Raw genomic sequence first — 25,120 nt, 5'->3', positions numbered from 1 at the left:
GGTTCTCCCATGTTGTGGCATGTATCAGTACTTCATTCTTTTTTATGGCTAAATAATATTCTTTTGTATGTATATACTATATTTGTTTATCCATTCATCTACTGATGGACAGTTTGGCTATTTCCATCCTTGGGCTATTTTAAATAGGATTATTATATATGCTTGTACATGTACTTGTTTAAATACCTGTTTTCCATTATTTGGGGTATATACCTAAGGGTGGAATTGTAGGATTATATAATAATTCTGTGGTTAACTTTTGGAGGCCCTGCCAAAGTGTTTTCCACAGCCCCTGAACCAACTTATATTCCCAATAATGTACAAGGTATAAGGGTTCTTATTTCCCCACAACCTTGCCAACACCTATTTTCCACTTTTTTTATTATATACATCCTACTGGGTATTAAGTGGTACCTCTGGATAGTGGCTTTTAAAACACTGGGCTATTTTGAACACATCTGTAATACCTACAAAGTTGAATTTACTGTGAATCTAATAAACCTTATGTTTCAGAATCCCTCACTGAAGACTCTGTGTTGAAATTAGAATTCATAATTTTTTATTCTTTTTCTTTAAAACAGCTCTATAAATTACAAAAGTTTCCAGGGGCACAATACCTGAATTTCATCTACACACAAGTAAATAAGAATATCTACTATTCGTGGGTGTAACAAAAATATGGCTATCTCCAGCTATGGTGGTGTATTCTTTTGCTTCCAATGTCACCATGCCTAACTTAAAGGCTTTATGACAAATATCACCAGAGTAACAAATTTAAAAACCTCGTATACCAGGCAGCATGGCAGGAACCATAATAATTCCAGCCATGTATTAATTGCGGGACACCCTGAGTCCAGGTTATTGCTAGAAAGCCAAACATAAATTTCTGTTTCCGAAAGAGTCAAACATAATTCTTCTAACAATTACCTCTTCTCAAATATCAAATTAAAAAGAACAAAGCCAGAGAGTATCTGCAATATTTTAAAGCTATACTGTCTTTTACTTTACTTTTGCAGTTTGCTTGTAGTCAATAGGATGATTCTGTCACATTCACTAACAGAAATCAAGTTGCAAGTGCAAATTTATGACTATTGATGTCCCTGATTTACATAAAAATCTGTGATGCACATTCAAAATCTGTACTGACTACAAGTAGATCAAATAGTGAGCTCCCTCAACCATGCCCATATGATTTATGAGTAAGTTTTATCGCTATGTACTGTTATGCCCTTCAGAAACTAGGTTATTCGAATTGAATATTCAGGGTAATACAGTATGTGACAGACTATACAAATTATTTGCACAAGACATGCTAAGTAATTTTGACCATAAAATTTGATGATAATGTTCATCAGGAGAGTGGCCTGCCTCTCTGAAAAGGCTTGAAAATTTATGTTATATAGTACCATATGGTGTTCTTGGTTTTCCACATTTTCCTCTTGAAGATTCAAGTGTTTTTCCATCTTTTATCATAATTTTATCCTGTGCAAAATATTAGCTTTACCTTGCATATAAACAAACTAAGTTTAAGTCACTGTCATTCAATTTTAACAAATTCACCTTCAAGCATGTATTGCTAAAGTAGGACCCGAATGAATAGATTCTCACTCATTTGTGTTCCATATACCTTAAATGTTCTCTACTTTTTAGGAGAAGATGTTCACTGCCAGACTAGTTTGGCTTTTTAAAATCAAAATACTCACCTATTAAAGATCAACAAACATTGAGTTCTAATTATTTCCAGTTTTCTCTTCTATAGCTTTGTCATAATTTGTTTATAACCTTCTATCATCTATTTTCATGCATGGCTTCTCAGTCAGACAGGCTGGGCCTCAGTTCATCTGAAAAGAGATATAATAAAACCCATCTCTTTGAGTTTTGTAAGAATCATGTGTGATATTGATACAGCTAGCATTCAAGAAAAGTGAGGACTTTCTGCCCTTCCCTCAAGAAGAGAAAAGGGGTACATAAACCAAGGAAAAAGTGTGGCTCCTACCAACATTTTACATATTTAAGCTTGCAAGACTACTATTAATGGAACAATGTCTCTCTTACTTTAATGTGCAGACATGACCTGAAGAGCTTGTCAAAATGCAGATTCTGTTTTAAAAGTTCTGGGGCAGGGCCTGATATTTTGTGTTTCTGACAAGCTCAGGAGATGCTGATACTACAGGTCTGCAGACCATTCTTTTGAGTGGCAAGGTTATAGAACTCCATGTTTCCACCGAAGTATGCTGAACTTAACTAAGCAGGTAGATGGTGTTTTTCAGGTTAATGATGGTGGGTCTTTTTTTTTAATTTGGGGTAATCATAGATTTATATACAGTTGTAAGAAATTATATAGAAAGTTCCCACATACCCTTTAACCAATGGTAATATCTTAACAAGTTACAGCAAGGATATTAACAGAGATACTCCACTGATCTTATTCAGATTTCTCCAGTTTTACTTGTATTCATTTGTGGATTCATGTGTGTTTTATGTAATGTTACTGTGTGTGTAAATTCATATCACCACTGTCAAGATACAAAACAGTTCCATCAAGGATTTCTCCTGGAAAGGATTTGCCCTTTTACAACCACATGCATCTCATTCCCTATTCCTACCCTGTCCCTTCCCTTCCTCCTGACAATCACTAATGTGTTCTCCAACTCTATAATTTTGTCATTTCAAGCACGTCATACAAATGAAATCATAAATGGTATTTAACCTTTAGATATTGGCTTTTATTTTTTTTAAGATTTTATTTATTTATTTATTTGAGAGAGAGAGAGAGAAAAGCATGAGAGGGGAGAGGGCCCAAGGGAGAAGCAGGCTCCCGCTGAGCCAGGAGTCCAATGTGGGACTCGATCCCAGGACTCCAGGATCACGACCTGAGCCGAAGGCAGTCGCTTAACCAACTGAGCCACCCAGGCACCCAGATATTGGCTTTTAATCAGTGTAATTTCCTAGAGAATCATTATAAACTGTTGTGTGCATCAGTAATTCATTCCTTTTTTTTTTCTGAGTAGTATTCCATTATATGGGTGAACCATAGTTCAGCCATTCAGTCATTGAAGGACATCTGGGTTGTTTCCAGTATTGGGTTATTACAAATAAAGCTTATGTGAACATCTGTGAAAAGGTTTTTGTGTGAGCACAAGTTTTTAGTTCTCTGGGATAAGTGTCCAACATATTATATGATAATTGGATCATATAATTGTATGTTTAGTTTTATAAGAAACCGCCAAAGTGTTTTCCAGAGTGACTTTACTATTTTAAATCCTAACCAGCAAAGTATGAGTGATCCAACCATTGTCAGCATTTGGTGAGGTCACCTTTTTTATTTTAGCCATTCTGATTGATGTGGGCTGATATCTCATTGTGGTTTTAATTAGCATTTCCTAATGGCCAATGACCCTATACATCTTTTCGGGTGCTTATTTGCCATTTGCATATCCTCTTCCATGAAATGACTGTTCATGTCTTTTGCTCACTTTATAATCAAATTGTTTTTATTTTTTAAAATGTATTTATTTATTTTACAGAGAGAGAAAGACACATGCACACACTTGCACACAAGTTGGGAGGGGGGCAGAGGGAGAGAATCTTCAAGCAGACTCCCTGCTGAACTTGGAGCCTGCTGTGGGGCTCCATCTCACAGACCCTGAGATCATGACCTGAACCAAAACCTGAGTGGGATGCTCAACCAACTGAGTCACCCAGGCGCCGCAAATTATTTTTTATTTTTTGCTGTCGTTTAGTGTTATTTATATATTCTAGATACTAGATTTTTGTTGGATATATTGTTTGAAAATATTTTCTCCCATGGTATCGCTTATCTTTTCATCCTCCTAATAGGATTTTTTCATAGAGCCAAAGTTTTTAATTTTGATTAGGTGTAATTTTTCAGTTTTTCCTTTTGTAGATTATGCTCTTGGTGTCAAATTTAAGAACTCTTTGCCTAGGCCCAGATCCAGAAGAGTTTCTTCTACCTTTTCTAAAAAGTTTTATAATTTTATGTTTTACACTTAACCTTATGATCCATTTGGAGTTAATTTTTGTGTAAAGTCTGAGATTTAGGTTGAAGTTCACTTTTTTGCCTTACATGTCCAGTTGCTCTAGCACCATTTGTCAAAAGGGCTATCCTTCCTCCTTTGAAGTGCTTTTGCGCTTTTGTCAAAAATCAGTCGGTGTGTTTTTAATGATGGTATGAATGTCCTACAGGTCTGTCCCCAGCAGTAGATAACTAACAGCTATCAAAACTATGGCAGTGTCCCAGTCAGTACAAATTTCTTTATGAAAATATAATTATTAACAGAGAAAGAAAGCTATTATGGTCTGCTTACATCTTAAGGAAAGTTCCAATGTAGAGCCAAGCTACTAGCACTGTTCTCTCACTGAGTTTCAGCAGTTATCAGCAACTTGTAATTTCATCTTGCGTTTTACTAACCTACTTCTAATAGACACTTCATCCTTTCATTTGTAGTTTAAAAGTCAAAATTATTTAAATTTTATCCACATTGCTAGCCACCCTCTTGAACATGTTTAGTTTGGCTCTTCAGTGCTTCAGATCGATTTGATGTCTCTTCCTGGCATTAATAAGGAAAAGAAGAAGCCATGAATTTGGCACTCAGAATATCCCTTAAATATATGCACTGTCCTCCCCTTTATGTCAACATCAAACTGAATATTCATTTGCCATTATTTCTGTATTAGATACTGTTAATTCTCTACTTGGAATATAAATGATGTCTCTCTCTGCTTTCAGAGAAAAGAAACTCTGCAAATATTTTCCAATCAAGGAAATGTATTCCTCCTAAGCGTTTACGACTCACTCACTCTTAAGGAAGAATCTACCCAGGAATTTTGTCCTGTCAGACACTGAACCTCCTAATTTCTAAATGGGCAGGGACTGGGAGCTGGTGCTCTAGGGCTCTAAGAGCTAACCACAGTCACATTCAGGCCACCAGAGTATAGACTTCTATTCTGAGTCTTGTACCCACTGTGCAGAATTGTGACCTAACTCTATGTGCTGATGATTAGCACTCTGACTTCTCCTCCCTTTCCTAGTCTGATTTCCTTACTATATCTGGTTTCTCTGAGCATGTCCTGTGATTTCCTTCATCAACTCAGACAGTCTTGGTTTCCTTCTTTCTACAAATTACCTCTCTTCATATTTAAATTATTGAATTAATCCAAATGGAACCCCTTCTTGCCAAGAGCTTTCTACATACATTTCCACTGGCATCCCTTTAAAAGAAGCCAATCTCTGCTCTGAATCATGAGATTCTGCTTCTGTCTCCAGGCCACAGCCACACATACTGCTGCCAAGGCAATGACAAACCTGCCTCAAGGTAATTGACATTTGTTTGGGGGAGTTGAAATAGTTCCACACCCCCCTTGTCACATCGGCTTCTTGCTATCCACTTTCTCATTCCTAATTTTCTCATAGCAGGAGAAATTGCTAATCTAGTCAGAACCCAAGACATTGATCTGCTATGTTTTAGTAGTGATTGGGATTCCTGTGCCTTAAAGGCAAGAAACCAGGCCCTCATCCTTTCTCTAGGTGTTTTTCCTCTTCTATGCAATAAACCCATCTGGGCATGGATTACTTCTCAGGGAAGATTTCCACTCAAGGTGGGTAGGTGGGTAAGTAGACCCACAATCTGACCTACAAAATAGCATATTTCTCTTCAGCCTGTGGTTCCCAAACTTAGATTCAGGGAAAGATTTGATAATCTACTTTAGCCTCAAGGCCTAAATTGAATTTCTCAACAGAGATTTTGCCAGATTTTACATCCTCTACTAACTAAAATCCCAACTCCTTCATCTTCTTCCTCTTTTTAAACATTTTACCTTTTAAATTATATTCCTAATGTCAAAGGAAGAGGCCACCATGCAATACCTGACACAAAAATTGAATTTGTTGCTTGCTAAGCCAGACAGAGCTATGCTTGGAAGGTAAAGTCTCCCAGAGTAAAGCGATAAGCTGATTTTGTATAGGGTTTGGCAGCATGGAGTTCAAGGAAAATTCATTTTCCCTTAGAAATTTTGAGATGCTGCTTTATTAGTGTCTAGTATCCAGTAGTGCCAATGAGAAATCTGATGCCGATCTAATGCTTCTTTATTTATGGGATTTTTTTCCAACTCTAGAAGATGTCAACAGTTTTCTCTTTAATTTTAGTGTTCTGAGATTTATAATGATGTGATGTTTGTGTTTTCTCTTATTTATTTCACTTGTATTTGGTGACTTTTTTAATCTGAAGACTTGCCTATTTCTTGAGTTGTGAAAAAGGGTTTCTCTATAATATCTTTCTTTGTTTTTTTTATTATTATTATGTTATGTTAATCACCATACATTACAACATTCGTTTTTGATGTAGTGTTCCATGATTCCTTGTTTGCGTATAACACCCAGTGCTCCATGCAGAATGTGCCCTCCTTAATACCCATCACCAGGCTAACCCATCCCCCTACCCCCTCCCCTCTAGAACTCTTTATCTCCAAGTTCCTAATTGATTCTCTTTCAAAATAACCTATTCCGACTAAATATCTATTAAAATATATATCCTCTCTTATCTCTATTTTTTAAAAGATTTTATTTCTTTAAATGAGAGAGAGAGCACGCGTGCATGTGCACATAGACACATGCACGAGCAAGGGGGAGGGGCAGAGGAAGAGGGAGAAGCAGGCTCCCCACTGAGCAGGGAATACATATAGAACCCAAAAATCATGACCTGAGCCAAAGGCAGATGCTTAGCTTAACTGACTGAACCACCCAGGCACACCCCTTATCTCTATTTTTAATTATGGTCTGTTTTCCTCATTTCCTCGGGAATTAATTTTTCTGTTTATTTACTTTAGTGCTTCTGATAAAGTTGATTTTGCACACTTGTTTGGTAATTCTTGGCTTATGTGATTATCTTTGTACTTGAAATTCCCCATAACTTATATAGATCCATAGTGTACAAAAAGAGAACAATAGGAGTCATCTACCTTGGAAGTAGAAGTATTTTATTATCAACATTGTTCAGGATTATCAGCATATAGTGATAATGAAAAAGAGACCAACTTTCAGTCATTTATAGGTTTTATTAAATTGGCTACAGCCCATACCCCCCCCCCTTTACTGCCTGCATCTGGAGAAAATCATTCCCATTCAACCCCCTCTTATTCTACCTCCTCACCTCAGTCCACCATAGGGTAAGCCATTGCTGTAGATTCTATTCCATTTACAATATTCTTTCTACAGTGATTGTGGGAAAGAACACATTGCTAAGAATTGTACCACCCACTCATTGTCTGGACATAGAGTCCCCCACTTCTTATTCTTGCCATCACCTGGGACACAGCTCTGCTTTTCCAGCCCAAATCCCATCTCACTGCTACATCCTGGAGGCGGTGGCTTCTGCTTCTATCCACTCAGCGAAGGTTAGGGATGAAAGAAAGCAAGCTACTTCCCTACTCTGAATGTTGTTCCTTGTGTCATCATCCCAGTGATTGACCGTGGCCCCTTCTGACCTCTTAAATCCACCCCCAAAAGGTAGAACACTTCCAGAATGTCTCTCACTTTGCAACAAATATCTTCTGTGAGTGTTTTGGGCAGTGTTTTCTTCATTAATAATAACAGCAGTGCTGTGCACATCGTAATTTGTGAGAAATAAATGAGTTAACATCTGAACCCATGTGCTTTCTGTCTTTAAGAAACTTCTCAAATTTCTTGTTTTCTAGCTAGCACTTTCCTGTTTGTTTTCCAGTACTGTAGATGTTTTAAATCTTTTTTGTCATTTCTAGACATTTATGGCATTCAGCCTATTATCTTGATTTAATTTTTCATCTGCTTCTTAGAATAACATTACCCCTTTTTTTTCTAGATATGTATGCATTCTGAAATAGTCTGCTCAGGCTGCCATAACAAAATACCACAGACTGGGTGACCTAAAAAATAAAAATTTATTTTCTCGCAATTCTGTAGGCCTGAAATCGAGATCACAGTGCTGTCATGATTTCTGGTAAGACCTCTTTTCCTGGCTTATGGATGGCTGCCTTCTCACTGTGTCTTCACATGCCTTTCTTCTATGCATGCACAGAGAGAGAGCCCTCTTCTTCCAAGGACACCAATCCTGTTGAATTAAGGCCTAATCCTTATGACCCCATTTAACTTTAATTACCTTTCTAAAGACCCTATCTCCAAGTACAGTCACATTGGGAGATAGGGCATCCATGTATGAATTTGGGGGGGGGGGGGACACAATTCAGTCCATGGTACATTCTAATCAGTCAGTTTTTAAGTTAAAAAACCCCAGAAATTTACTCAGAAGACACTAAGTAAGAATAAACCTAAGGGCATATGTAGAATGAAAGAGAGGACTTTAACTAAAGAATCTTTAAAATCAGGGTGCCTGATTGGTTCAGCTGGTAAAGCATGTGACTCTTTCGAGGCCATGAGTTTGAGCCCCACATTGGGTGTAGAGATTACTTAAAAAAATTTTTTTAAAGAATCTTTGAAGTCAATATAGGACATGTTATCTTTCCTGAAGCAAAGTAAGTGCACAATAAATATCTATTAAATAAATGAATGAGGTATTCAAAATGTGCCTTAGAACTTTCCCAAGACACCATTTTTCAGGAACATTTTGTGAGCACATCATTTGACTCTTTCAGGCTGCTATTATATGGGAAAAATGATAAAAACATAGTTGTTGCCCACTTTACTCTCAAAAAGTACCTGAAATCATTAGAGAAGTTAACATGTTTATTAACATGAAACATATTAGTATTATGATTATTTTATGTTTACATTGATATGTGTACCCATTCTCTTTCCTAATGGGTTAAGATTTGGGAAGGATTGCTAGTAGGCATGTTGGTGTGTGTGTATGTTGATGTGTATGTATACATGTGTACATATGCATCTTATGGATATAAATGTATAACCTATGTGATATTTTTATAACTTTTTTGTTACTTTAGTCTTAAAATGTTAACTTTTAACAAAGTTAGGCACCACTACATTTATGGGCCATTACAATGTGATTCACTAACAATAAAAATAAATATCTTGGACACAACCTCCAGCACTTAGAGATTAACAAAAGAAAAGATCTAGAGAGTGGACTGCTGGCAGGGATTTAGAAATAAACTTTGGAGTCACAAATGCATTTTAGCATATTCTAGACAGATCAAGAATTTAAGATAGGAAATTGTGCATCATAACATCCATATGTACATTTCCATATGTAGAAACTAATGTGTATAAACAATACCATATGCACAAGTGAAATGCAATAAACAACTCAAAATCTTTACAGCATTTAGAGGTGAATATGAGAAGAAAGCCAAGTAAGACTTGGTTGAGTTATAACTATACCAGCCCAAATTTGCTTAAAATTTGTACGTTTTATGGTCAACCACAAGATACGTTGGTAATAATCAGAATTTTATACTAATTTCAAGTATTTTCATTCTGAAATTTACTCCTATAAAAATGTCCAGTCATTCAAAGCAGGTTTCTTTTCTTCAAATGTAACTTTTGAAAACAACTGTCTGAATTTATCATTAATTATCGAGAAAACACAACAAAAGAAAAAAAACATGCTCCTCTCCCCCATTTCTTCCCAAATTGGAATATAATATTGTTTGTCCAATCCCTATCTTCCAACAAGACATGAATAATGGTTTTAAAGGACTTTGATCAACTGGAATTTCTAAAGAGTTAAGTCATTGAAAAATAGATTTAATACTTAATTAAGCATTAAGAAGAATCTGGTAAATTTGCAAAAGCCAAAGTTTATTCAAGATTTTACTAGAGGGAATAAATACCACTTTTAACTGAGCTTGGGAAGTAATGAATGGAAATCTAAAATACCACTTCATAAACAAAGGCAGAGCCTGTGCACTTTTACAAAATATTTGTGAATACAAAAATGACAAAATTTGCAGTTTGTGTGCAGCATGAGACACCACTGACCTCCCTTTCCAAACTCTTAGCTTCCCTGATTTTTGTGACATTTTTCTCTTTCAGATCTACCTCTCTAATTGCTACTTCCCAGTTCCTTATCTTATGCTACTCCTTAAATGTCAGCAAATTACAAGGTTTGACCTCCAATCTTTTCTTGTTCTATGCAGGCTCTTACCAGTAATCCGATCCACTGTATAATTTCTACCATCGCCTCTAGAAAGGTGATCCTTCGTTCAACATCTCCATCCAGCTCAGCCCTCGCTGCTGAATTCCAAACCCAAATTCTCAACTGCCTGCTGTACAGAATGTATTTTAAAAGAATTTGATTCTTCATTCGCAGACATATACTGAACTGAATGTATTTATAGTTATTTTACAACTTAGGCCTCCATCTGAGTTGCTTATGCAACATCACAGTCACCCACTTTGCTAACTTCCTGGGACTGCCACAACAAATTACTATAAACTGAGTGGCTTAAAACAACAGAAATTTATCCCCTCACAGTTCTATAAACTAGAAGCCCAAAATCCAGGTGCCTGCCAGTTTGGTCCTTCTGAAAGCCTGAGGGAGAATCTGTTCCATACCCTTCTCCTAGCTTCTGCTGATTGCCAGCAATTCTTGGTGTTTCTTGATTTGTGGTTGCATCAACCCAATCTCTGCCTCCATTGCCACAGGGTGTTCTCCCTGTGTGTCTCCTCCCTGCCTTCGCTTGGCCTTCCTGTAAAGATACCAGCCATCAGGGGTGCCTGGTGGCACAGTTGGTTAAGCCTGTGCCTTCAGCTCAGGTCATGATCCCAGGGTCATGGGATCAAGCCCTGCATCGAGCTCCCTGCTCAGCAGAGAGTCTGCTTCTCCCTCTCCTACTGCCCCTCCCCCACCAGGTTGTGCTCTCTCTCTCTCTCACTCACTCTCTATCAAATAAATAAATAAAATCTAAAAAAAAAGATACCAGTCGTTAGATTAGGGGCCCACCCAACTGCAGTATGACTTCATCTTAACTTAGTTACATTTGTAAAGACCTTATTTTCAAGTAAGGTCACAATCTGAGGCTCCAGTTGGAAATGAATTTTAGCAGAACACTATTCAATGTAGTCCACTGACCAAACTTGAAATTTCCACTGTTATATTAACCCATATATTTTAACTCAGCTCTCTCCTTTCGAGTCAGACTTCCTCCACACCACAACTAAATAACTTCTTTCTTTTTTCCATTTTTTTTTAAATATAGCTAATAATGTCCCTCTTCTGCTTAGAATCTTGCTCTACTTCCCCATTGGTCTCAACTGACCTCATAGGTGATTTGGGAATTTATGTTAAAATGTTTGAGCCTTTGTTATACTCCACAGAGCAGCAACTGATACACTTTTTCTCCAGCTGTATCCTTTGCCTTGAATATTTTCCCTTTACATTATCAAAGTGCCATTCATCTTTCACTGTGAACTCATCCCTGACTGCGACCATCCATTTTACCTCATCAAAAGAAGTCATCCCTTTGTGTTATACTAAAGCAACTAGTTTAAACTAGAGAACATGTATCACTGAGTGTACATGAAAACTTTCCAAGAGTCTTAATAAACACAGATAGTTTTAAAAGAATCAATTTCAAGATCCACATCTTACTTAGGTACTCTTTCTTAAAACTGATATCCTGAGTACATCTACAGACCACAAGTTTCTCTTTCCTATCTCCCCTTTCACAAATGGTTTTTCTCCTGTTTTGCAAGAAAAAAAAAAAAAAAGGCCTCCTTCTAACCCATCCCAATATTACTATGATGCATTTGCCCTGGAGTGCAAAAGCTCCTGCAACCCCAAACACAAGAACAATTGTCAAATATGTATTTTTTTTTTGCTTATATCCCTGATTGAATTTCAAGAAAAGAGGACTACTGTGTTAATACTATTTTTTCATCAGCTCTTTTTTTAAATGAGTGTTCTCTATACTCTTATCAAAAAAATTAAAACAGGAACAAATGTCATTCTAACAGCTAGTTTTTTATTCTTCCATAGATACATAAACAAATTTTAAAAGCCTCACTCATCTCAATAATAGAGTTTCAGTAAGACTTTCCTTCTAGTTTTCTTTACCAAAGTTTATAAAATGTTTACATATTTATGTAAATATGGTTCATCGAGGAATTATGAGGAATAATTATTTTAAAATTACAGTTAGTAATATGAACAAGAAATATCAAATATCACCCAAATGAAGCATAGTTACATAAGTATATCCATTGCTTCTCTCTTCTACCCTCATTTGTTTGTCTCATGAAAATACATGTTTCTTCTTCTCTACTTGCCTTTTGTCATTCAGTCACAAAATTACCTCAAGAAAAAATACATTCATAGCTTCTGCATATAGGTAGGTGAGGGAAAACATGGACAAGGATTACTCTATATGAGAAGCTGGGGGAAAAAGGATGAAATAACTGGAAAGGAGCAGTCAGGGGCGCCTGGGTGGCTCAGATGGTTAAGCGTCTGCCATCGGCTCAGGTCATGATCCCAGGGTCCTGGGATCGAGCCCCACGTCTGGCTCCTGGCTCAGCAAGGAGCCTGCTTCTCCCTCTGCCTCTCCCCCTGTTCGTGCTCTCTCTCTATATATCTCTGTGTCTCAAATGAATCAATAAAATCTTTAAAAATTAAAAGAAAGGAGCATTTAATAGCGTACGGTCTATAAGGAGGGTGAAAAAACTTAATCTTTTCCCTATATATACTTCATGGATCCATCTCTATCACCATTTTTTTCCTCATTTAATCCAAAAAGCAAACCACTTGGAGCCCCTGTTATAAATGAGTATGCTGATGCCCAACTACACAACTTGGTGAAAAGGATGCATCAAAGAACAATGCTCTACAAGAAAAAGTTGGCAGAAGGAGATATATCCTCACCTGAAGCCAGCCCCCAAACTGGTAAGCATTGTTATCTCAAAGTACTGGAAAAAAAGAAGTTATGAGGGGACATGTAATGTCTTAGTTTGGGTTCTCCCAAGAGCTGACCCTGAGACAATGATTTAGGTGCAAATAGTTTATATTGAGGGTGATCCAGGAAGGTGAGAGCTGACGAGATGGAGACAGGAGTTAAGACAATAAAGATGTATTAATGAGAGGGCTTCTTCTGTGGGCCATCAGACTTGATCCAGCTAACAAACTGTGTGGATCACACTTAAGGATTCTCCTGAGAAACCTCCCCACTTTTTCCCACAATGGTTACATCAATTAACATTTCCACCAACAGTGTACAAGAATACCCTTTTCTCCACATCCTTGCCGACATTTGCTATTTCTTGTCTTTTTGATACTAGCCATTTTGACTGGTGTGAAGTGATATCTCATTGTGGTTTTGATTTGCATTTCCCTGATGCTGAGTGATGTACAGCATCTTTTCATGTGTCTGTTGACCATTCTTTGGAAAAATTGTCTATTCAAGTCTTCTGCCTATTTTTTAATTGGATTGTTTGTTTTTTTGGTGTTGAGTTGTGTAAGTTCTTTATGTATTTTGGAGGAAGTGGCAAGGGTATCAATCCACCAAATCCTGTTTTCCATTAGTTAAGGGTTACTGTTGGGGCATGTTGCTAACTTTCCAGTACTTTAAGCAAGCCATCTGAGAAAAAATGCTGAGGGGGACAGACACAGGGAGCCCTCTGCACAGGACTTTTAGACCCATGGTATACGAGCAAAGCAACAGCAATATCTGCTATGGCAAGTTTTATTGTAAATATTAATTAAGAATACCCCTGATAGGGGCACCTGGGTGGCTCAGTTGATTAATATCGAATGCCTTCAGCTCAGGTCATGATCCTGGGGTCCTGGGATCAAACCCTGCATTGGGCTCCCTGCTCAGCAGAGAGTCAGCTTCTCCCTCTCCCGCTCCCCCTGCTTGTGGGCATGTGTGTGCTCTCTCTCTCTCTCTGTCAAATAAACAAAATCTTAAAAAAAAATACCCCTGATATACAAAGCACTTATTATAAAAATACAAGAACACTACCTGAGGACACAACATAGCAAAGAACATCAACAAACTAATCACATGGCAGAGTGGGGCAATTATCAGCCTCCCTAATAACTACAGAAATGTGTTTATGAAAAATTAAATAAGTGCAATAAAGCAGAGCACAAAAGTGATATATATTATGATTACATCTTTGTAAAAATATTTATATATGTATAGATAAAAATAGAAGAAAGTTTGGTTGTTTAATAACAGTTAAAAATCAAACTGTTAATTATATAGGATAGAGCTGAGGGTTGCCTTGTAATTCTGTATAAGATAAGTTGGATTTTCAAATTAAACTATGTATTATATAGTAGTTTCCCTTTTAAAAGAAGAGGCTATAATAAATCAGTCATTATATTTTGATAAAGATGAGTTGAAAAAATATTTCGAGCTTTATCCATAACTTGAAAGATATGTGTGAGACTAAAGAAGCATGAAACTGAAACCTGTGGCATGATGTATATTTGTAATGTTTCTTTTCAATGTAAATCAAAGGACTGACTTTATTCATGCTACAGAATTTGTAAGAATTAAGCTTGTATTTAAAATATCCTGTTTGTGCAACAGATGTTGGCGGGGATGCAGAGAAAGGGGAACCCTCCTACACTGTTGGTGGGAATGCAAGCTGGTACAACCACTCTGGAAAACAGTATTGAGGTTCCTCAAAAAGTTGAAAATAGAGCTACCATACAATCCAGCAATTGCACTACTGGGTATTTACCCCAAAGATATAAATGTAGGGACCCGAAGGGGTATGTGCACCCTGATGTTTATAGCAGCAATGTTCACAATAGTCAAATTGTGGAAAGAGCCAAGATGTCCATTGATAGATGAATAGATAAAGAAGATGTGGTATATATATACAATGGAATATTATGCAGCCATCAAACGGAATGAAATCTTGCCATTTGCAATGACGTGGATGGAACTGGAGGGTGTTATGCTGAGTGAAATAAGTCAATCAGAGAAAGATGTGTATCATATGACCTCACTGATCTGAGTAATTCTTAATCTCAGGAAACAAACTGAGGGTTGCTGGAGTGGGGGTGGGGTGGGAGGGATGGGGTGGCTGGGTAATAGACATTGGGGAGGGTATGTGCTATGGTGAGGGCTGTGAATTGTGCAAGACTGTTGAATCACAGATTTGTACCTCTGAAACAAATAATGCAATATATGTTAAGAAAAAAAAGAAGAAGAAGAAGATAGCAGGAGGGGAAGAAAGAAGGGGGTAAATTGGAGGGGGAGATGAACCATGAGAGACGATGGACTCTGAAAAACAAACTGAGGATTCTAGAGGGGAGGGGGGTGGGGGGATGGGTTAGCCTGGTGATGGGTATTAAAGAGGGCACGTTCTGCGTGGAGCACTTGGGTGTTATGCACAAACAATGAATCATGGAACACTACATCATAAACTAATGATGTAATGTATGGGGATTAACTTAACAATAAAAAATTTAAAGAAAAAAAATATCCTGTTTGTGGGGTGCCTGGCTGGCTCAGTCAGTAGAGCATCTTGGGGTTGTTTGAGCCCCACCTTGGGTGTAGAGATTTTTTTTTTTTATTTGAGAGAGACAGATGGAGAAAGAGTACACACAAGCCAGGGGAGAGGTAGAGAGAGAGAGAGAAGCAGACTCCCCACTGAGCAGGGAGCCTGATGTGGGGCTCAATCCCAGGACCCTGGGATCATGACCAGAGCCTAAGGCAGATGCTTAACCGACTGAGCCACTCAGGCACCCCTAGAGATTACTTTAAATTAATTAATTAAAATATCCTATTTGTAACACCTTTGGGATAATTTACTAGGAAGCTTTAAATCTGCTGTTTATTTCCAAATTTCAGTGTTTTCATTACCTGGATATTGTCATTAATGTCACTATTTTCAATGTCATAATATGCTCTATCTACCTATATTGAGAAGGGAAGATTCTGAAATGTTCTGACTTCAAGAAATCCAAGCTTTTCTCATTAACCTAACCTAACCTCTTAAAAATGTGTTTTTTTTTTCTTCCCTATAAAGCAAAGCCCACAGCTGTACCATCAACACAAGAAAGCAATGCTAAGCTAAAAGAAGAACATTACTATCACATACTGTGTTTTAAATTCCAGAAGATGCCTCTGACAGAGTACCTAAAACGAATTAGACTTCCAAGAAGCATAGATTCATATAGAGGTACCATCAAAGGGTTGACTATCCCAGTGGGAGGGCTAGCTATTACCAAGAACCCCTGGAACCCAAAGTCACAGATGGCTTCCATTTCTCCCTAGCCCACATTCTGAATCTATCTAGAAAGCAGAATTTAAACTATATTAAATATGCAATGGATTGTTTGACCCTCTCTGGTGAAGGCAAGAGGTAAAATATTCCTGCCTGTTTTTAAAGGGCATGCCAGTATAATGTGGAATAAAGTAAATGTATAATCATCAAAATAGATAAGTGATTGATAATAGATAGATAGATAGATAGATAGATAGATAGATAGATAGATAAAAATAAATAAGAGGCAGTCCAGTCTATGCTGCCTGTAATTACTTTTGAAAAGAAAGCCCCAGAGCATTCAGTGATATGTACACTGACACCCTTCCCCCAAAAAGTCATTATGAATTATCTGTCTTCTTCCATGCCTTCACATTGTTAATTATTCTAACTGAACAAATCCCTTCCTATGGCCTCCCTTGGGCAGAAGAAAGCAATGTGTGAAAGGACATGGATTGCCTTTAATGGGCTGATTCTCTGCCTTCTCCTGGTCAGCTATACTCTTTCGGCAAGATGTGGCTTTTTGTCAACCTGTCTGGGTGATCCTGCAGCTTAACTACTGATGCACAAAAGACCTGCTGCTGCAGTTATCCAAACAGGGCATCTCTGACCTCCCTGGATCTCTTCTTCCTTGATCCATATAGCACAGTTACCTGTGGGGACAGACTCAGAATGGCCACTTCTTGGCAAGAGGAGAAGGGCTCTCTCCAATGTCAGAAGAGCTGATAAGATCACTCAACATCCCTTGTAAAGCCCAGTGCTTTCCACTGTAGAGTCATAATTGCACTGAATTTTAATAGACCCTCTTATAGCAATTTGCTTATCTCCAGAGGACAGAGCTCCAACGTTACCAAACTAAGCAAGAGAATTATGTTAACGCTTGTTACATGCCATTTGGATTTTTCTAGATCGACTCTATCTCCTGTGGCTCTTGCTTGTCACCATTGCTTATAACTGGAACTGCTGGTTTATACCACTGCGCTTCGTCTTTCCATATCAAACACCGGACAACGCACACTATTGGTTTATTACAGACCTCATATGTGATATCATCTACCTTTGCGATATGCTGTTAATCCAACCCAGACTCCAGTTTATAAAAGGAGGAGACATAATAGTAAGTGGGGCTGGGGAAAAGCGGAAACTGACAAATATCAGGTTGGACTACAAAAATAGATTTGCAACACTGTTTATTTAAGGTCTGACTAGCTATCTCTGCCTGTATGAGTCTTTAACCGCTGGAAACCACCAGTATAGTAATACTAGTAACAACAACAACAACAACAGCAACCACTGAGCACACACTATGTGCAGGGGACCATGCATCTCCCTGTGCTTTAGTTTCCTCATCTTAAAAATAGTAATAACAATAGTACCTTCACAGTGTTGATGGAAAGACTAAATGAACTGATGCCTGGAACTGTGTTGAGTGCCTAATGAGTGCATATTAAATGTTAGCTATCATTATTATTTCAGTTAATTTCTTTACAATGCCTTGCTTAATCCTTTCAGTCACCCTATAAGAAAGATATTATTATGAACCCCATATACAGAAGAGGAACCTGAGGCTTGGAGAGGGTAGGTGAGATGCTCAAGGCACAAAGCTGGACAGCAGCTAAGGCAGGATTCAAATCCAGACCTTGATTCCAACACCCATGCTCATTCCAACTACACCATGTTGGTTCATGTTGGTTAGTTTTTCAGAATTTGAGAATATGTGAAGATAGAAAGATAAAACCAGGTCTGAAATATCAAAACCATATATATATTTTATCTAAATAATGTAAAAATATATATAAACTATGTATGCAAAAAGAAATGATTTAATAAATATTTCTCTAGTAATCACACCTCAAATAGTCTATGAGGCAGTTGTTTTCCACCATATTGCAATCTGCCATTCACCTCAATATTTTTTTTAGAATAAGGCAGACTCTCATTCATAAGAGTCTATTCAACTTCCTCAGGAGACAACCTGGTATTGAGAGAAAGCACTGGGCTATAAGATTTTTAGGACACAGACTTGTACCTTATTTATCATTGTATAGTCAGCACTGAGCACAGGACCTGTACATAGTACAGAAAACAAGTCCAAGGTCTTAGGTCTTGACACTTTGGGAAAACCTAACTTAAAAAGAAAAGAAAAGCTGTCATGACCCTTTTAATCAGTGTAGATTCACGGCACTGTCCAATATAGTGGCCCCACTAGCAAGATGTATCCAAATTTAAATTTTAATTAATATTAAATAACATTAAAAGTTCATGTTTCTCAGCCACACTATCAATATTTCCAGTGCCCAGTGATCACATTTGGGTAGAGGCTACCATATCAGAGAGCATAGAATATTTCCACCCTTGCAAAATGTGCTATTAGATAGTGCTATAACAATGAGCCATCAAGATTTTCACTGAGACAGCCAAACCATAAGAAGGAAGCCACACACCCTGCAGACAGGTGCCAATCACAAGCACATAAAACACCCCTGTGGTTTTTTGGTTTTTTTTTTAATTAGTATGGTATCTACTGGCCTCTCTTCTATTCACTCTTCCCCTATCCAGGTTTATCACATCCCAATTCTCACCATCAAATGCCCTGGTCTACTTCAGAAACTACCATTCTTACCCTTAGGAGAAATTATTTTCTCCTAGATTTATTCTCAGTATTGAGAGAATTTCATAAGCAACCCAGTCAATCTAACAGAAGAATATGTTTTCACAAGCACATACACAAACCTTAAAGCTTCTACTCCTCAGCCCTTCCCCCACTAACTAGAAGGATGCTTCCTTTCCAACTGATGTCCACTGTAATATCCTCGTCACAATCTCAGTGGGAACTGCACAGAACAGACCCTCCAATGGATCTGTCACAGTAGGAAGACCAGACTGAGGGAATACATGGCACCTTGGGTTCATACATATTTTTGAAGAATAAAGGTGGGTTCTTTAATCTCCCAAATATTTTCTTTTGAATCTCCAGATAATCTTAAATTATCAAAAAGCTGAAAGGAGTAGTTTTGGTTATTGTTTTCTTTTAGAAAAAAATTTATTTGCTGAAGAAATCTTATTATTTGAAAGCTTTCCTAGAAAGAAATTCTAAAGGCAAGAGCTATAGCTGTAGCAAGAATTTATTCAAAATATTCCTTATGTGGACCTCAGAGTGCTAGTCAGCTCACCAGCACTATCCTGAGAGCTCACTGGCAGCTTGATGAATGATGATGATGGTATACAAATAAGAAATAAACAACCCACAAAAAAAGAACACTAATTTCAACCTCCATTAGATGCACAAGGGGGGAGAAAATCAATGTTTGACAAATGGAAAATGACAAAATCAGTAAGGGGAGACTTATTTTCAATTTTCTAAGAGGGCTTTACACACAATGGAGTGTTAAAAACAAGAAAAATAACCAATAAAAACAAACTCAACGGGCTCTATTTAAAATGCATTATCACAAACTACAAATACAGAGCAGGAACTAATTGCTTTGTTCAAAAGAAGTTTAATGGTTTCTTTAATTTGGAATAGGTAGTGTTAGCCTTTGAAACTTGATTACATTTTGTTAAGAAGACCATGCAAGTCAAGTACCCAAACTGAAGATCTGACTACGTTTAGCTATCTATGCTACTTTTGGCACACTGCCAAATTGTTCATTCATTCATTCAACAAACATTTATTAAATAATTACAATTGTCAGGTATTTCAGGGCTGGAGGATGGAAATATTAATTCCCCCAAGGCCTTGGAAAACAGACAAGTAACAAAAGTGCAAAAGGCCACAATAGAGGAAATTAGGAGGGTTTTGCACAATATTTATTTGCAATATCCTTCTTCTGAGATGGTGTTACACAAAAAGAGAATAGAATTTTGTATCAAAGACCAATAAAAGAGTCCCTTATCTGTAATTTCCTTTAAAACAGAAACTGAAAACAGAACTGAAAATGACAATGAGGATTACTGAGATATTATGAGAATCATACCCACAACACTGCTAAACCTACCCATCACAACGATTCATGGAAATGCTCAGTGCCACCTAGTGACAATGTCAATCAGACCTAATGTTATAGTCAACCACTTTTGGCACTTAGTCTTCTCAGTTACTGTTTATAACCTGACCTGAAGAAAATTAACTACTCCCTTCTCCATGCTCTGTACACTTTATTCATACTTCTGTTATTTAATTGTTAAATAAAAATGAGGCTAATTAAGATGTAGTAGAAACAAACAGACCAGGGTCAAATTCCACCTCTGAAATTTACTAATAGCATTACTTGAAGAAAATAAATTCACCTTTTCATTAAATACTATCTTTTCATCCATAAGATGGGAATTACAGTACCCACCTCATAAACCTATTGTGAAGATTAAATAAGACAATATGTACGCCTAGGCCAGAATCTGGAATCTAGAAGACATACAGTAAGTTGTTGAATGAATCAAATGAATGAATATCCACACATTTAACTTCCCCTAATGTCTCCTATTTGCATCTGTAGCTCTCTTTCTTACCTGATAATAAGTTTCTTGAGTGTAAGGACAGTATCCAATTCATTTCCCTCTCTACCTTAGGAACTCAGAGAGTATATTCAAGAAATGTTTGAAGGAGTGAAATAATGGCAATCTTCGTTCAAGGATCTTCTTTCCTTGAATAATTATTTTTATATCCATCTGTTCTATATGAAATTATGGAATTTCTATGAATTATTTATCAGAAGAGGTAAATATAATTGTACCTGGGTAGAGCTTCTTCAAAAACTTACTTTTGGAAAAGGATTTAGGTGAAGTCAGCATATCCTTTCTAAAGCAAGCCTCCCCTGAAGAAAGGTTGCCTGCAAAATGATGAGGCTTAAAAAGAGAAAGAAAATTAAATAGGGTACCATTTTTTTAAATAAGTGCCTAATTGTTACCTTTAAGCATGCTGGTTGTCATAAAACTAATGATGCCAAATTTATTTAGTGCTCCAAAGAAGAGAGATTTTAGAATCACTATATCACATTTTCATCTAATCAAAGTTTTTGTTTCATTTACATTTATTTATTCAATCATAGGATCATAGCCTGAAAGTAAAGGGATAAAAGTGCTAAAAACATTCTTCCAGGGTTAGAGGAGAGAGTGGTATTTTAACTTTGTAGCACTTGAAATGTATCTGTCAGTCCCAGATAAGCTTTGAAGGAGCTGACTGATTTTACTCAAGCTTGGTACATGATTCAAGTTAAACTTCTATCTATGTCTACCTGTGGCTCAGTAAGCCACTGAGTTTCACAGTAAAATCATTAAATGAGCATGTCTTATATATCTTCCAATATATTTCTATAAGATTTAGTATATATGTTTGGGTAAAAATTATAGCCGAAAACAGGTGGGGGGAGCAGGAATTGGGGAGTTGGCTAACCAGTATTTAACACAGGTCGGCAGTGGTTTAAAACCTCTGAACTTGGATAGTCTGGATGATAATTGTTAGAAGACACTGCTTCCATGTGTCCAAGTTATAATACTTCGGCTAACTCACCAATAGCACAAAGACAGTTCCTCCCTACCTATACTTAAAATTTAAGAATGTAAATCCAATATTAGCATTAATTCTTTTAGGTCTGAATGGTAACAAATGCCTCTTAATCCATCACTTATCACATATTTATTGGGCACCTACTATGTGTTAGATATTGCTTGCATTAGAAACTGGAAAAACTAGACAAAGATATGGACCTTACCCAAGCAATTCAGCATATGAAAGACAGACAAAAGAAAAATGGTGAGGTTTGTAATGGGAGTCATGACAGAGGTAAGTCCTAAAGATTATGAGGCACAGGGAAAACCATGTGAAGGAGAGGACACCTGGTCCAAACCTTGATGAATGAATTTCAGTTATCTGCACACCTCTACCCCCACAAAAAAAGGAACAAAACATATGTTCGAAACTCTGAAAACAGCATAGGCAAAGTCATGAAAGTGAGAAACTCTGATGCTGAATAAAGTGGATGTGGGATGCTGCAGGAGGTGAGTGAGACAGAGAAAGTAGAGCCTTTGTAGACCATGGAAGGGAGCTTGTATTTTTTTTAAGTCGTGTGGAGTCAGAGGATTTCACATAAATGGTGATTGTTAAGTAATCTGATTTAGCATGATCATCTAGCTGCCATTATAGAATGGATCAAGGGGAACAAGACTTAAGGCAGAGACCCATGCCAAAAGGAGAGAATGAACATGAGGAAATTGTACTATATGCTAGCTAATTGAACATAATAATAAAAAAATAATAATAAAATTGTAGGAAGAAGAATCAGTAGACTTGGTTGCTGGTTGGATGAGGGCTGAGGGAGAATGAGTGGTCTAGGATCACTGACCAGTATAGATAAGGATGCTCATAGGATTCCTCAAGAGGAGGAAGGGTGGGGTGGGAAGATGGTTAGGCTAGTGGGGAATGGAGAATGATGATGAATTCAGGTTTGGTGTAGATTAAATTTGAGATAAAAATTGCTAAGCGAAGACAATAGGCAGTTGCTTGTCCAGTTCAACAGCTCCAGAAAGTGACATTAGATGTCAGTAGATATTTGAAACCATATAAGTGAATGAAATTTTCTAGGAAGCAAGTATGAAGAGGAAGAGAAGGGAGCTGAGTCCTGGGGAATGTTGACATTTAATTGGCTAACCCTAGAATCAAAAAGGACCCCAAAAAGTTAGAACTGAAGAAGTAAACCAAAAACAGCATTTCAGAGTCTAAGAAAGAAAAAGTTTCAAGAACAAATATCCCCCCAAATGTCAAATGCTTCAAAAAGTTTTATTCATCTCTTTATTCCTTTATCTATTCATCTACTCAATAAGTATTTATTGGGCTCCTAATATATTCTAACCACTAACTATGCACAGTTGCTAAACAGAGTCAACTCTGTCCTCCTAACTCTCAGAAATAGACAGACATTTGGGAGTTATCCAAGGTTACCCAATATGTATAGATGAACTCCAACATCCCATTTGAAGATAGATAACCATTTAATGGAATAAACTGAATTCAAATAAGTGAGTCAAGAAATATACGTGTGATTTCAAAACATGGTGAATGCCATAAAAAATGCTAAGTACTATAAAGGATTCCTTGGGTGTGATCATGAGGAGGTTGTTGGTGGCTGTCACATTGGTAGTCTTAATGGAATAAGAAAAGTGAGCAAAGGTCAAACTGCCACTAAATTGTCATGGGCTGAGCAATAAATATGAGAGAAGGATGCAGAATAAAGCAATGTAGGCAACTATCTTAAGAAGCTTGAGTATGACAAACAATAGATCAATAGCAAAAAGAAAACAAATGACAAGGAAGATTTTATTCTGTTTAAAGAGATGAGAGGATAGAGCATATTTATTGGCTGAAGTTACAAGGAACCAGTAGAGAGAAATAACTATAAATATTTATTCAAGTGAGAAAATAATTGAGGAAATTGGGTAAAATTAATATAAAATATAAATGTAACATTTCAGGTGGATTCAAATGAGTTAAACAGACACTACAGGAGTTCTATAAAGTTTCAGGTAGGTAACTGACAGTTTCAAAATTGTTCAAATAATCCATTACCATTTTGATTTTAAGTCCTATTTATAAATTTCTTTTTCTAAAAATTTGCTTCCTTTTTGAATCATAGCCTTTATGACAAAGTATACAGATGAAGTTCTGTTAGGCAAAGGCAAGCCTGAAGTTTTTGTTTCTCAATAATTACATGATACACTTCCATGAATGTGAAAATGTGGAATTCAATGCATGAATCTTTATCAAGCACAACAAAATGTTAGTGCTCACAGTTAAATTCTGATTAAAATGTCAGTAAAGAAGTACGGAGTATTCTTTGTCTTGTCCATACAGAATGCTAGCCTCCAATTCGTGTAGCATGATGATATAAAAATCTATCAAATTTTTTCTACTTTTATTTCTTTCTTGTCCATATAAACAAAATAAAAAACAAAAAGGAAGCAATTATTTAAATAACATGGCACTTTTCTGTCCTCAAATAACAATATAATTGTGGTTTTTTTCACTCAGAATTATTTACACCCAAGTACTTTATTATCTTTTATTTGTTCCTCCTAACTCTCAGAAATAGACATTTGGGAGTTATCCAAGGTTACCCAATATGGATAGGTGAACTCCAACCTCCCATTTCAAGAACAACACTTTTGTGGCCTCAAATTTTGTGTAACAATACAAAGCTGGGGTTAGGTGCCAAATTGTCCCCATTGGTGATCTATGGTGATTAAAATCTCTTTCAATTTGTTTTCATCTCCAACTAATTTTCATTGTAAAAAATTGTCACATATTTGGCATATTCATAATCTACACTACTTTGATGAACTCCACAAGAGGATGACTATTCTTTTTAAGCGTCATATATTCCAAATTCTTAATCACTTTCTTGAATTTGAATTAAGTGCAAATTTTACGTTTATTTAATTGTGGTCACTCCTTTTGAATTCCCTTAGCACATCCTGCTTCTCTATAGCATTGTATTATAACTATTTTTGTGTTTCATTATTCCACTATTAGATTGTTAACTTCTTGTGGACAGAAACAATATTTTACTCCTATTTCAACTGCAACATGTTTTGCAAAGTGCCTTGTACAGAGTTCAGTACTGGTCAGTTCTTACTCAATTCAATTTTCTGCAATTCAATGAGAAATAAATCATCTTTATCTAACAAATAACACATTAATGTGTTAATATCAAACATGACTAATGACTCCATGGAGAATTCAAGTGGGCAGTTGAGCAATTAGATAACAAGTAAAAAGACCACAATTCTGACACATTAGTTCTAATAAATTTATTTTAAAGATTAAATAAAAGTTATTATGATTTGAGCCAGAAAACATGGGTACTGCAGTAGCACTAGACAAGTCAACAGTTCCATACTCCTGCTCTCTTACTTATAAGACATTATTTTAGTAACTGC

At 36.7% G+C, this 25,120-nt stretch overlaps 1 protein-coding gene across 1 annotated transcript in view; it reads left to right on the top strand.

Annotated features, from left to right (window-relative positions):
• Positions 1–25,120, top strand: part of CNGB3 (cyclic nucleotide gated channel subunit beta 3) — a 137,449-nt gene that overhangs the window by 46,176 nt on the left and 66,153 nt on the right. The window contains exons 5-8 of the mRNA XM_035727423.1: positions 12,697–12,851; positions 15,953–16,105; positions 17,098–17,306; positions 23,657–23,707. Coding sequence (XP_035583316.1) covers positions 12,697–12,851; positions 15,953–16,105; positions 17,098–17,306; positions 23,657–23,707 — 568 coding nt within the window. The remainder of the gene's footprint in view (positions 1–12,696; positions 12,852–15,952; positions 16,106–17,097; positions 17,307–23,656; positions 23,708–25,120) is intronic.

The sequence above is a fragment of the Zalophus californianus genome, chromosome 4 (genome assembly GCF_009762305.2).
Source record: "Zalophus californianus isolate mZalCal1 chromosome 4, mZalCal1.pri.v2, whole genome shotgun sequence".
In the NCBI taxonomy this organism is placed as follows: Eukaryota; Metazoa; Chordata; class Mammalia; order Carnivora; family Otariidae; genus Zalophus; species Zalophus californianus.
The sequence above is the reverse complement of the archived record's forward strand: the minus strand, read 5'-3'. Positions and strand labels throughout refer to the sequence as shown.